The following is a 14677-nucleotide window of genomic DNA, read 5'->3' as shown; positions in this document are numbered from 1 at the left end:
ACACTGGCGATTTCTGTTTAGCTCCATTTCCCGAGTATTTCACTTCCTTATTAAACAACTGTAGTTGAATAGAACTTCTGACTGGGAAGATTACCAGAAGATGCCGCTGCTGAATGTTATCTGAAAGATGCTTCCTGCCCAGCTGAGACATTTGTTCCATGCATAAACTGCCTACCACCTCCATCAATGATAAACATTTCTTATCACATCAAGTGTTAATCTTCATTTGGAGGTTATTTCAGTAAGCAGCAAGCTATTTCACATTGGATTTGGAAATCCTTAAAAATTGGCAATCAATATGACACTATACTACTTAAGGCTGGAAGAGTTATTAATTATTTTTCTTCAGTGTGACTAACAGTTTTCAACAGTGAAAAAAGTTGTCTGCTGTATATGTCAAAAGATTGGGAGAAAGACAAATGGTTAGGTTCCAGAAGAGTCTCTTCTTTTATGTCAATAAATAAAAGTGCTGGGAGCTAAGAAACAATTGGAATACTAACATCATTGAATGAGGATCCTAATGACACATTGCCACAAATCTTTTACTGCAAAACTGTTTTATACTAAAATTTCCAAAGGAAGCCACATTACACAATTTCCAGAGAAGCTTCACATATCGATATACCGTATATACTCGGGTATAAGCCGACCCGAGTATAAGCCGAGGTGCCTAATTTCACCCCAAAAATGGGGAAAAATTAGGAACCCAAGTATAAGCCGAGGGGGAAATGCACCCCCTCCCCCCCGCAGGCTTACCTGACCGGGCTCCAGGCGCGCAGGCAGGCGGTGGCCCCCTCCCTGCGTGCAGGAGGCCCCGCAGGGTCAGCTGGCAAGCGGGAGGACCGGCCCGGGTGAGGTGGGGGGGTGGGGGAGGGAAGAAACCGCCGCCGCCCAGCAGAAGGCGGGGTGGGGGGTGAAGAAACCGTTGCCGCCGCGCAGAAGGCGCGATCGCGCAAAAGGCGCGATTGGGCGGGGTGGTGTGGGAAGAAGCCGCCGCCGCGCAGAAGGCGCGATCGGGTAGGGTGGAGAAGGCGGGACAGCCCGCCCATCAGCTGGCCGGCGGGAGCGCACTGGGAGAGGGCCCGGCAGGCAAATTACCGTATTGACCGAGTATAAGCCGAGGTGAGTTTTTTAAGCCAAAAATCATGGCTAAAAAACTAGGCTTATACTCGAGTATATACGGTACCTCTTCAATGGCCACTATTTGTAAATAAAATGTTTGATTAAAGACCACAAGAAACTAGCCAAGGTAAGTGTTTTACTTTGGATTTAACTAGTTTCAACGGTAGAACTCAGCACATATTAACCATCTTAAAGCTCCATGTTTTACAGTTAATAATGCTAGATTGTAAAGATTTTTTTGCATTTGTTGATCATTCTCTTAATTAGGGTGTTTAAAAAAATAACATTATTGTTTTATTGATTATAGGCTGTACCCAACTACTCTGATCAGCATGGATCCTTCCTCGAGAGGAAGAGGCTCTTGGCAACTATAAACGTCAGTAGTAAGTGGCAGCACACAGGCACATATATTGTAGGTTACATATCAGGGACTCCAGCTGCATTCACTGATTGGCAATATCAAGACTGGTAGGCTCTTCCAAATGATGTAGAGCCTTGAAATTTAGTACACGTGCAAGCCAATGCACACAGATCACAAGGAAACCTGAGGCATGAAAATGTACTTTATAACAGGGCCAACCATTCCAGCACATAGCAAGTTGCGCTATTTGTGCTAAGAAGTGTTAGGATGTAGGCTCTCCTCAGGCTGGGGAGGGGTGCTTTCACTTAGCGACCACAAAGTTATATGGCAGTAAGGTGCATGCTTCCTTTACCTATGCGCAAGAGAGGACCAGCAGCATCAAAATTACTACTATACTCCCCAGCTCTCATCTATTACATATTGCCCAGTAGCACTCACTTTTCTTACTCTGTAACACAGCCCATGGGAAGTTGCATGCAATTCCTTCATTTGTGTTGTAATATGACCAGCCTTCCCCTTGCTCTCTACCCCACCTGGGTTCTTAATACACTCAGAGAACTTCACTCATGAAAAACGATTTCAAATTGATGCAAAGAGGTAGGGAAGTAAAGAAGGACATTTAACTCTTTGCCTGCTAGTCTTTTTTACATTCTGAATTTCACACACACCAAATTGTTTCCCTGCCCAATATGGTTTCATATACATTCCGGAAAGAATAAAAATGTATTTTGCAAGAAAAGTCTTGGAGTGACAATTAGCAAAAAAAAAAAAAAAAAGGGCCTACAGCAGGGGTTCCCAATGTTGCTGACACCTTTCCTGGTGCACAAGAAGTATTTTTCGAAAGTGAGCAGGGCCAGGTGGTGCTTTTGCCTAGCAACGTTTCTGTTTGGCTGTGTATATTTTTGAAAATGTTGCTTTGGCATCAGCTGCATCCATTGCACAAGGATCTTCACTGTGTGACTGAAGGTAAGCTACAGTAGCCATTAGAGTTAGCATTAGAAATGTGCTAATTGAACACAGACAGCATTTGCTGGCTTTGTGTGGTCTAGTAATAACTCAAGCTATAACTGAAGGTTAATAATTAGGCTTGATAGAGAAAGTAAAGCAAAAGCAAATTCAATACAAATTTGTTGCACTGTATGTACTTAACTTTAATGTAAATGATAATGATGTTGCAACTATTTACTGGGCCACTAATATTTGGAGATCTGGATAAAAACTAGACGCTCTTCTGTTTCCAGAAAGGATAACTGCCGTCTGTCTCACAGGAATGTTTGAAAGATGTATGTATGTAAGGAATGTTAAGAGTTCTCTGTGCTCTAAAAGCACTACATATTAATAATTAATTGCTATACAACATTTAATCATGAAAAAAGCAATTGAGAATTTCAGAGCATATTGGTAAAGGATAAAACCTGCCTAAGCAATGTTTCTTGCAACAATTGCACATTTATGAATTCACACTAATGATACTACACACTTTTGGTAGGAAGCATTCTAAAGTGCTCCTTGCAAGAGCCTTTCTGAAGTTACTATTATATTATAGCAGAACTACTCTTCAGTGAACTGAGATGAGAAAAATGGAACAGAAAAGACGCAGATCAGTGTTTTGTTTTAAACTACAGCAGCTGATCTGTGGGTGAAGCAAGTGCGTAGTACACAAACACTATTAATGGAGCCTATGTCAAAGAAAACACGAAAATCTGCCTCATGCCATGTTGTTGCAAGGAAAAACAGGTCTGCTAATCGCGTAGGGTATCATTGAATAAGGTGAGTTGCAAGAAGCTGTTGACAAGCTTAATGTCTTTCCATACATTTCCCACTAAACAGAAGAATGAATTCCAAGGGGTGAGTTGGAGTTACAAGGCACAAAATATTATTGCATATTTGAACATACAGAAGACACCAAAACAACATATTGCTAAAAAAGAAACAACCACTTAACAGACAGGAGGAAAATAAGGGAAAATGTAAGGAAATTAAATTTATGGTGGTAATAGCAAATGCTGAAGTAGCAGTAAAATTTACAGATTAGTTTTTAAATGGAATTATTGGGCAAGATGTTTGTTGCTTTTAAATGTAACGAGATCTACCTTCTAAAGATTTGATATTGGATATGTAAAGACAGCTGAGTATTTTATTGCCATGTGATTGTTTAACAATAGGAAATATTGCTTTTTACTCTAAACTCCTTCCTTAACAGGACATGATCACTGATTCCTTTCCAGACAAATACAGTTCAGTTGTCAGCATTACTAGTTGAGGGAATTTGGAAATACCCAATACCAGGCAAGACAGGCAGTAAACTTACTGCCAGAGTTGACAGCACTCTAACAGCCTGCCCAAGTCCGATATTTCCAGCATGCAGTCTTGAGTCTTAGCTGGAACTTATCTATCTGAAACTGAAAGCTCATTATTTTGAAAAATGACTGATACAGCAAATATTATTTCTAAATTCCTGTGAAAAGATTATACAGACTACAGAATGGTCTATAAATAAAGATAGGTATGTTTTATTTAATGTCAGTCTCTATGTACTACTGCATGTGTTCAAGTTCAATGTTATTGCCTGGGGCCAAAGGCCATTACAAAAAAAACAATAAAAATACCATAAAACTGGGTTGTGGTCAAGCATTGTTAAAAGTTACATTTTAGTAACAATTTAAATCTCAAGGGGTGTGTTTCTCTAACCCATAGGATCTTGTCAGAATACTAAACATATTACATTTTTTAAAAAATTAACGTGTAGACAACATAGATAATAAAAAACTGCTGCTCTTTCAGTTAAGCTGACAGCTGTGAGAAATTGACACAAACTGTGCTCAAATAAGCCTGTCCACCCCTGTACATCCCACACAGGGGGAAAAAATCTAGTATCTAACATCTCTTACTCAGGTAGAGATGAAGATAAAATGGACGTGGACAAAATGTGGTGCAGTGGAAGGAATATTGGTCTGGATGTAGTAAATGCAGGTTCAAACTGATGCAAATCCATACAGTTCATTCATATGTTGGTCTTGGGATAAAATCACTGTCACCTAATTCACACTATGACTGGAAGGATAAACATAAGGATTCTCAAGCACAATATATATACTAAACAGAAGTCTAAACATTATATGAAATCTGAATCAAGCGTAGAGGTTAGATCTCAACTAATTACACACCAAGTTCATTAACATTTACGATGTTACAATGATGTCTGTTTGTTGATGCCCCAGATTCTAAAGGGGCATAAGCATAAGGTGGGAGCAGCTTCTACAAAAAAGGGGGAGAGGGACTGAAGGAAAAAACAGGGCCTAAGGGTCAAAGGTGCCAAAAAAGATATTGCTGGGTAACCTTTTTGTAAGTTCCATTGCCCCATCAGCAGCTCATTTTATAAACCCAGTTTATTCAAAAACTCTGGACAATAATTCACTGCTCGCAAGATGAACTTCAAGTATATAACATTATTAGCGTAAACTGCCACTTATAATAAAATATATATTACGCACCAAGATCTTAATCTATAATTTTCTGCATCAATGAGTTTTATTTATCTACCTGTAATTGTGTTTAATTAAAGCAAGTCACCACTGGGAATGAAGATCAGATACAGATCCCCTAGAAACTGGTCATGAGACAATACCAAAAGCTATACCAGTTTTAAAAGGAGCAACTTTCCCTACTTCAGTTAACTAAGCAAACAATAAAATCAAACCCTCTCCCTTTTTGGTGGCGCCCACTCCATCTACTTTGTTTCTCCACTTTTATTTACCATACACTGCTCTGTACTAAGAAAGCAATTAATACAACAATTATGAGACATTACAGAGACATAGAAAGTTCATTAAGAACAGTAACAAACTAGTAGTCTACACCCACACATTCTGTGGAGCAAGACAGTAAACATACATTAATTAAAACAAATACCACCATACATTTCAGTCAAGGCCTAAGCTCAACTTCCTACAGGCTCCTCAATAGGAAAGACGGTACTAATTATCCTCTTCTTTACAGTCTAAGTATGAAGGGTCAAAGGGTCTGCAGCTATTTTGTGTTTTACCATGCAATCCTGAAAGGAGGGTCTGAAAGGGATGAGGAGGCAGCATAAGTGCCATTTGCGCTGCTGCAGGGGATTCGCGTGGCAGCGTGAGCTGTTGGCGCTGGCGCAGCATCACCAACAGCGTATCTCCTGTGCAAGACCTCACACCGGCAGCAAAGGGGGTGTTTCTGGGGGCAGAGCTGCCTTTAGTCAGCTTCCAAAGCCCTTTCGGGCCAGCAATCGTAGTCCCATGAAACGCAATGGGAGAGTTTCACAAGATTTCATCAGAAATTTCTTTTTTGGCTTGCTGCACCGGGCAGCAAGCAACTCAGGAGACGGCGCAGCTGTGCAGTCCCTGGGCACACCCTTACTACCACCCCCTTCAGGATTGGGCTGCCCAGGTATAATTTCTGTCTCATATCAAAAATATTTTCAAACTTTATACTAACTTGCACTCAAGCTCTAAGAATGGCTCAATGTTCATGAGTGTAACTAACACCCTAACTAGAACCTTAAAAAGGTTCTGGAAAGACAAAAAACATATTTTCCTATGTAACAACAATTCAAAAATATAGAATTTTTGGCTAACTGTAATGGTCTCTCCTACACAACAGCAAGGAAGACTTATGTAGATTTCTTCCACTCTTGTGTTTTTTGTACCATCAAGTCACAGCTGACTTATGGCGACCCATAAGTATTCTGCACTCTAAGCCCACTGAAATCACACCAGAAAGGACATACCTGAAAGAGAAAGCTTTGCATGTGTTCAGAAAGACTATGTGAGGAACCAAGAACAGAATAAGATGAACAACAGAATCTGAGCACATAAGAGTTCCAGATGCACCTGAGCTTAAGGAATAGTGATTAAGAGGAATCAATAATTCTTTTGGCCACATTGGCAAAAACAAATATGGTTTCTAAAACAGAACTGCAAGAAACTATTTCTATGAAGACCATTAACGTTAACCTTTATAGCATCAGAAAGACATGCACTCAAACCAAGACTGAACCTAGTTCATAAATCCTTATGCTCCTCTTGTAATTCAAGAATCTAGTTATTATAAGGCACACTAAAATTAGGAATCTAGTTATTATAAGGCACACTACAATTGATCTTAGCCAAAAGGTTGAGAAGCGATAAAATTATAAAGAATACTACTAAAATTAATCTCAGCGTTCTAAATGTGTTCGCTGTTGCAGCAAAAATAATCAGAAGATTAGTACTCCTTAAAAAACAAACAAGATTTTATTGCAGCATGGAGCAGAACCCACTTTGTGAGATGCATGATTTGCTGATGCAAATTTTATATATGAGATCATAAAAAATAACCAGCAAGTCAAAGGGCCATGAAATGCAGCAAATACAAGGTGAAATAATTCTGTCAAATTCAGATGTAATCAAGAAAAGTACACAGAAAATTTGCAATAACAGTCACTATCCATCTCTCTATTTTGCTAAACTAGTTTACACTCGAAACAGCTAAGGACACCTAAGCCTCACCAAGACAGTTCACACCTACAGTAAGATCTTTGACCGTAATAAATGATTCTGTTCTGCCTATATTTAAATAAGAGCTCCCATGCTATATGAAAATCAGAGTTTAGTATCAGTACTATGCAGTAAAAAAATGACTAAGGCAGAAAGAAGCTCGCATCACAACAGTGAAGACAACATCAAGTCCTTTCTAGTCTTGAGGCTGCATTCCTCTTGCCATGTCAAACCAGGACACGCACATGGGATTATCAGTCAACTCTGCTACACTGCAGAGTCATCTGACAGATCTTACTCGAGATTCATGAAAACCTGCCCCACCCCCCCACCCCCCGACGTTGGGGAACTCCAGTCCAGGGAAAGTCAGTGACAAGGATAACCCAGCGCGCAAAAGACCTTACTCAGCTGAGGTTGAAGAGCCCCATGCCTGGAAAGGAAACTGGGGGTAAGAATCCGAGGACGGGGATCGGCGCGCGAGCGAAAGGGGGCAGCGGGAGACCTCCGTTCCCCTCGCTCCGAAGGGAGTTTTCTTGCAGACCGAAGGCGGGAGCTTCGGGCAATTCCTAGGGCTTTCTTTCGGTCGTGAGGCGGGAGTTTCCAGTCCTTCCGAGCCACGGGAACTGCGAGCGAACAAACGGAGAGGAGGAGGAGGAGGGAGGGGGTCAGGGAACAAAACGCCCCCGTCGCTGACAGGCGGGAGGGCTCGTTCCGTGGGCGGGATCCCGCAACGCTGGTCGCTGAGGAGGCACCAACAACACGCGCGCGCAGCCCCCCCTCCCTCCCAACGGCCCTCCCGCGACCGTTACCTCGTTCTCCACCACCTCATGATAAGCAGGAGGCGGGTCGAAGCCGCCGCTGCTGCCGCCGCCGCCCCCGCTGCCGTCGCCGTCCCCTCCGCCGCGGGTGCCGCCGCTTGGCTGGGGCCCTCCCGGGCCGCCGCCGCCGCCCCCGCCGCCTCCCGGGCCGCCGCCTCCGCTCTCCATGGGCTCATAGTGCAGGCCGGGCCGCTCGTTGGTGAGCAGCGCCACGGCCTCGTTGATGTCGTTCTTGGCCAAGCGGAGGGCCCTGCGGATGGCGGCCGCGTCCGAGAAGCCCATGCACAGCAGCGTCGTCGTGTGCTGCTCCTCCTCGCTCTCCATGGCGTCCCTCTCGGCTCCGGCTCAGAGGCTGCTCCCGCTGGCGCGGCGCTTTCCGCGGCCAGCTCTGCGCGCCGCCATGTTGCCGGCAGCCTCCTTCTTCGGCCTCCCTTCGCCGCTACCGCTATCACCGCCTCAGGGCAGGGCGACACACGGCCGAGCCCCACACCCACCCGGAAGCGGCGCTCGCCGAAGCCCAGATACGAGCGCGAGGAGAACCGCCGCGGTCACGTGCCGGGGGAGGCGAGGCGAGGCCGCTGCCCGAACATGAATGGGACGAGGAGGAGGGGGGGGGAGGTTGTCATGGCAACCCTCAAAGGCGGCGGAATTCTACAGGCAGCCTAGACAGAAACACCCGCTACACGTGTCGGCAACAATTGTAATGAACTTTATTTTTTAAAGCAAACAATATAACAAAATGGCGCGTCTGGAGAGAATACAAACTGTAATATTTGGGTTGGTCCTTTTTGTGTGTGGTAAATATCTGTGTGATGGTTTTTGGAATTTTTCTGTGAACCGACGGCTACGTATAGTAATTTACTACACGTGTATAGCGAAGAATGTTAAAGTAGTAAATGCTGTAAACAGAATAATAATAGTGATACTGGAAAGCGGTAAGTTGCTGTTAGGCGTCACTATTTGACGGTATTTGTTAAAAAATATTTAAATTTGTTAAAAATATATCCCACCTGATCTCTCTAGACTCAAGGCGGCTAAGTTGCAAGGACACAAGGAACACTACAGTCCGTCAACAAGATAAAAGTGCACAGACTAAATTGGTCATAACGGTTTACCCACCACCAAATACCCTCTGAAATGATTACATTGCCGAATGCAGTGACTGAAGCCGTCTTCGTCACTCGCTCTGGTTAGCCATTCCAGAGGACTAGGCCTATTTCAGGGGTGTCCAAACTTTTTTCAAAGAGAGCCAGATTTGATGAAATGAACATGCATGAGGGCCAACCATTCTACCTGACATTCTTAATTAAATTAATTAAATGCAAATTAACTATTTTATGCAAAGTTTATTGCAAATGGCATACTTATTATGCCCATAACCACAGACTGCACCACAAAAACCATGGCTACATTCCTTCCTTTCCCCAAAGCCCCTTTCAGCTCACCGGACGCCCCCCAGCTTCTAAATCTCCAACCTTCCTTCTGTAGGGAGGGAGCAGGAACTCTTCCTCCCCCCCCCCCCCGCTCATGTGCCTCTCTGGGACTGTCGACTCTCTCCCTTCAACCATGCCGGGGGTATTCTGTCCTCCCCTTATCTGAGCCAGGAAATAAACTGGGTTTCATTCTCATGGAGTCCAAGATTCAAACACTCTGACATCTCCCGTGCAGGGAGGAATGTGGAGTTTTTCTCCCCATGAGAGCCAGCATGGTGTAGTGGTTAAGAGTGGTGGTTTGGAGCGGTGGAGTCTCATCTGGAGAACCGGGTCTGATTCTCCCACTCCTCCACATGAGCAGTGGAGGCTAATCTGGTGAGCTGGATTTGTTTCTCCAGCTCCTACACACGATGCCAGCTGGGTGACCTTGGGCAAGTCACAGCTCTCTTAGCCTTATCTACCTCACAGGGTATCTGTTGTGGGGGGCGGGAAAGGGGAGGGCGATTGTAAGCCACCCTTAAGTTGTAGAGAAAGTGGGCATATAAAAACCAACCCTTCTCTTCTTCTTTCCTTCTGACCTCTTTGCTCTCTGCTCGGGGCTTTGACCTCCGGAATGAACACAGGTGTCCTCTGCAGACTTGGCCCCGACTGAACGTGCCTCGTTTCCAAATACAATACATGCCAGGAGTCATTTATTTCCCCCACCCCATCCCTTCTTTCGAAGCAGCCACTTGCCTTGGAGAGAACCTGCTGGGGGGTCTGACTCCAAACACTCCCTGCCCCCAAATCCAGTACCCTCTCCCCCTTGCCTTTCCTTGACTCAGTCTCTCCACCCAAGACCCATCCAGTCTCTCTCCTCCTCCCTCCCACCCACCCTGCAAATCTGGATCCCTCTCGAGACCTCTGCAATGCATGGAAGGGGCTGCATCTCCCCCACCCCAGCCTTCTGCAGAGAGGAAGGAGGAAAGAGGAGAGCCAGACAGAGCAGCCCCCCCCACCCCCAGGCTTTTCGGTGTTTGTGTGTGGGGGGGTGTCTTTTCTCTCCCAGATTGGGGCCAGCCTCTGACCTCCCTTGCATTTCCCTTCCCCCCCCTCTGGCCACCTTTCCCACCCTCGAGTCCCCCCCAACCAATCCTCAGGATCCCCCTTGACTCACTCAGGAGGAGCTGCTGCTGCTTTTCCACGCGTCAGAACAACAAAGGCCGTGTCCCCACACGCGGGCTCTGGGTAAGAAGGAAGTGGCCTCTCTAGGGTTGCAGACTCGCTGGCCTTCATTCCAGGAGGTGGGGCTGAGACAGCCAATCGAGGCGACCCTCTGCCCAAGCGTCGCCCCCTCGGTCGGGGATGCAAAGCACAGGCGCAGCCCCCATGCGCCCCCTTTTCTCTCTCTGCAAAACGGGCTGGGGGGCGTATTAAACCGGCCCAGGGGCCGCAATTGGCCCCCGGGCCGGACTTTGGACATAACTGGCCTATTTAAAAAGCCCATGACCTCACTCTTGTCATGTTGACCGTCCTAAGAGAGGGCACCATGAGGGTGTGGTTGTCTGAAAAATGCCACTGAACCATGGGGGATATACTAAATCTAATTAGATAAATATGAAGACCCGCACCACAAAGGGCTTTAAACGCAATAACCAGCACTTTGAATTTGGCCTATAAGAAAATAGATAATCAGTACAGTTGACCTAGCACTGGAGTTGAGTTTTTGAGCGGCTGACCCCAGTGAGGAGCCTCACTTTAGCATTTTGTACCAACTGAAGCTTCTACATCTTCAAAGGCTGTGTTAAGCATGTTACCGTAGTCCAATTTGAATGTTATGGAAGTATGGATCAGTGTGACTAGGTTGGCACAGTAAGGAAGGAGCCAGCTTATGAGCAAGATATAATTGAAAGAAGGGGCTCCTAGCAAGTGTCTCAGGAGTTTTTGGGAGAGCAAAGGGAAAATCCCAAAGAGGCTGGGATTTCTTGCAGCATGCGCCCAGGGCTACTCCGTTTTCTTTGCTGCTTGCTGTCTTAGAGCAAGTAACAGAGGAGGAGGGAGAGTGAGGAACCCCAGGGTGATCATGATAAGCTCCACTTTCAAAATGGTGTGGGGCAGCTGAAAGCTCTATGCTAGCCCCCCTTCTCCTTTTTTTAGCCCTTTAAAGGGTTTTCCCCCTTTTCCTATCTCATCTGTGTATTCAATCACTGCACGGGGAGGGAGAGTGGGCATGAGCATCATAGCCCTTTCCCCTGCCTCCATGAAATTGCTGAGTAGTCTGCACAGGTTGATTGCATGGAGGAAGTGCTGTGTGTATACCCTCTCCCCATGATCAGCGATGTTCTAGAATCTCTACATCATACAAACAGGTCAGTCCCTACACAAAAGAATAAATGGATGTAAATCTGACATCAAAAATCACAACACTCAAAAACCAGTGGGAGAACATTTACTCTTCCAGGATATTCTGTTGCTGACCTGAGAGTGGCAGTCCTCAAACAGAGAAATTTCAATGGGAGATTACAATGCAGTGTTGCTGTACTTGAGTTCATTCACAAATTCAGGACAATGGACCCCCCCCCCAGCTGAATAGGAACATAGGGTTATTATCTCACAGATGCTAATTTTCTGCCCCTAAGCATTTCTCCCCTGCTCTAATCAAGCTGATTACATTTTGTATTGTACCTCTGCATCCTGGCTTCTTTCTTTGCAACACCCTTCTCACTTGGGATATGAGGACTCAGGAATCAGATACTTGTATCTGACGAAGGGCGCGTTGACCCTGGAAAGCTCATACCCCGAAAATCTCATTGGTTTCTAAGGTGCTACTGAATCTGAATCTAGTGCCACTGCTGATCATGAGGAGGGGGCTTCCTCTATCTGCTTGCCCAGTGCAGGCCGCTTGGTGATTGCATGGAGGTGGGTAGGCAAGCCCAGCACGCTTGTGACCGTTCTTTCTCCCCCTCACAGTGAGTGAACACAGGGAAGAGACATCTGCTGATGGCTAGTATAGTTTGCTAGGGAACAGGAAAGTGAAGGGTTGGGGGGGCTTTCTGGGCTATGGGGCACCCCGGTGAAATTGCAGTTATGCCTGCACTTTTTCAAAGGTTTAATGAGTCTCATCAACACTGAAGGCTGCAATCACGTATATACGCTTGGAAACAACACCAGTGGGAATCAGTGAGATTTACTGCTGAGTGTATGTTAGGATTATGGTTGTAAGAAACTTTCCCTAGAATAACTTACCCACTTGTCTGTTTATGATACAGCTTCATTACTGATCTATTACTTTGTTATGCACTCTGCAGAGGCTTGTGAATTGAGCTTGGAGGCTGACATTTATAATATATTCCAGAACACAAGATAGCCTGCCAATTTTTTCCAGGCCAATGAATATAATGCAGCTTCTGATGGAAGTAATTGTTGTCCTACTGCTGTGTTACAACGAGACAAAATAAAAATACAGGAAACATATAAATGGTGCTCTATTCTTACCGGGACCCCACTGAGAGCACATATGAAGCCAGTGGAGTACTGCATCAGGTTCAAGGTGCTGTTTTTCACCTTTAAAGCCCTAAACGGCCTGGGACCATTGTATCTTTGGGACTGTCTCAGTTCAGTTTCAGTCACCTTTAATGGCATGATAAGGGACTGTTTCTCCTGGTACATACCCAAGAGGGCATTACTCTTTGCTAATGACAAGTTTCTGTTGTTCCCCAGCCCAAAGAGTGTCTGGCTGTCCTCAACTAGGGCCAGGGCTTTTTTGGTCCTGGCCCCAGCCTGGAGGAACTCTCCAGTGAGACCAGGGCCCTGCGGGGCCTGGTGCAAGGTAAAAGAGGTGATAGGAAAAGTGGGCAGATGTGAACCGGATGCAATTCAACAAGGACAGGTGCAGAGTTCTACATCTGGGTAACAAAAATGAGAAACATGCATACTGGATGGGGGATACACTTCTGGGTAACACTGTGCATGAACAAGATCTAGGGGTACAGGTGGACTATAAGCTGGATATGAGCAGTCAGTGTGATGCAGCAGCAAAAAGGCTAATGCGGTCTTGGGGTGCATCAACAGGGGCATAACATCCAAATTGCAAGAGGTCATAGTCCTGCTGTACACCACATTGGTCAGGATACACCTGGAGTACTGTGTTCAGTTCTGCAGGCCTCACTTCTAAAAAGGATGTGGACAGAATGGAGTGGGTGCAGAGGAGAACAGTGAGGATGATCAGGGGCCTGGAGACCAAGCCCTGTGAGGAAAGGCTGAGGGACTTGGGAATGTTCAGTCTGGAGAAGAGGAGGTTGAGGGGAACATGATTGCTCTTTTTTAAGTATTTGAAAGGATGTCACTTAGAGGAGGGCAGGGAGCTGTTTCTGTTGGCAGCAGAGGATAGCACTCACAATAATGGGTATAAATTGTGGGTGGAAAGTTACTGGCTAGACATTAAGATTTTTTTTATTTTTTTTTTACAGTGAGAGTAGTTTAGCAGTGGAATCAGCTGCCTCAGGAGGTGATGAATTTCCCTCTTTAAGCAGCGACTGGATGAATACTTGTCAGGGATGCCCTAGGCTTATCCGGCATTGAACAGGGGGTTGGACTAGATGGCCTGTATGGCCCCTTGCAACACTGATTCTATGATTCTAACCTGAGAAAAGGGCAAGCAGGCACAGGAGGGAAGCCTGAAGTCCGTCCTTTCCTCTCACAGTACTTACAAGAGTCTGCGAACAATGGACACTGGAACAATGGAGCAGGTAAGTCCCCCAATGTAACATGTAACTGTAAGTCAGCTTGGGGAACCCTCTACCTGCATGTATCATATTGATAGACTATTTGCAGAATTTAATCTTGACCTCCAAGGGTTCCCATGTAGAATGTTGTGTTTCTGGATAGAAAAGGTAGTGAAAGCTGTGAAATTTTTATTAAAACAAATAGGTTGTAGTGGGTATCACATTTCTCCCTCCCCCACTATATCATCTTTCCCTTCCCTGAAAGCCCATATAGGGCGAAAACGTGTGGTTGCTTTAGCCTCCTTTATTCCCTGTTTCAGCCAGGATTCAGCCAGGATTGAACGCATAGCCTCTCTTCTTCTTCTGCTTCTTCTCTCCATCTAACCCAACAATGAACCTACTTTTATTTGCTCCCCTGTCTTCAGCTTCTGCCCCCTGGGTTTTTACACAATAACAGCATTTCATCTAAATACAGTAACTCCTAAATTAATACTTTGATACTAAGTCATATCTATAGTTACATACTTTCCCAATTATATATGTGCATTGATGTAATCTACAGGAGTAGCCATGTTAATCCATTGTAGTGACAATCCATGGGAGCTTAATCCACAATAACTTGTTTTTGAATAAAAACTTGTTAGTCTTTAAAGTACCACAAGACTCCTTTGGGCATCAATGTGTGTGCAAATATGACAAGAACGAAAGGCCAAATGTGAAATATATT

At 45.1% G+C, this 14677-nt stretch overlaps 1 protein-coding gene across 1 annotated transcript in view; it reads right to left on the bottom strand.

The window, feature by feature from the left end:
- USP24 (ubiquitin specific peptidase 24) overlaps positions 1-8179 on the bottom strand; it is a 112033-nt gene extending 103854 nt beyond the window's left edge. Inside the window, exon 1 of the mRNA XM_056844066.1 lies at positions 7806-8179. Within this exon, the coding sequence (XP_056700044.1) occupies positions 7806-8138 (333 nt within the window). The 5' untranslated portion in view covers positions 8139-8179. The remainder of the gene's footprint in view (positions 1-7805) is intronic.
- Between the last annotated feature and the right edge of the window lie 6498 nt (positions 8180-14677).

This window comes from Euleptes europaea, chromosome 2 (genome assembly GCF_029931775.1).
Source record: "Euleptes europaea isolate rEulEur1 chromosome 2, rEulEur1.hap1, whole genome shotgun sequence".
In the NCBI taxonomy this organism is placed as follows: domain Eukaryota; kingdom Metazoa; phylum Chordata; class Lepidosauria; order Squamata; family Sphaerodactylidae; genus Euleptes; species Euleptes europaea.
This window is presented reverse-complemented; position numbering and strand designations above follow the sequence as displayed.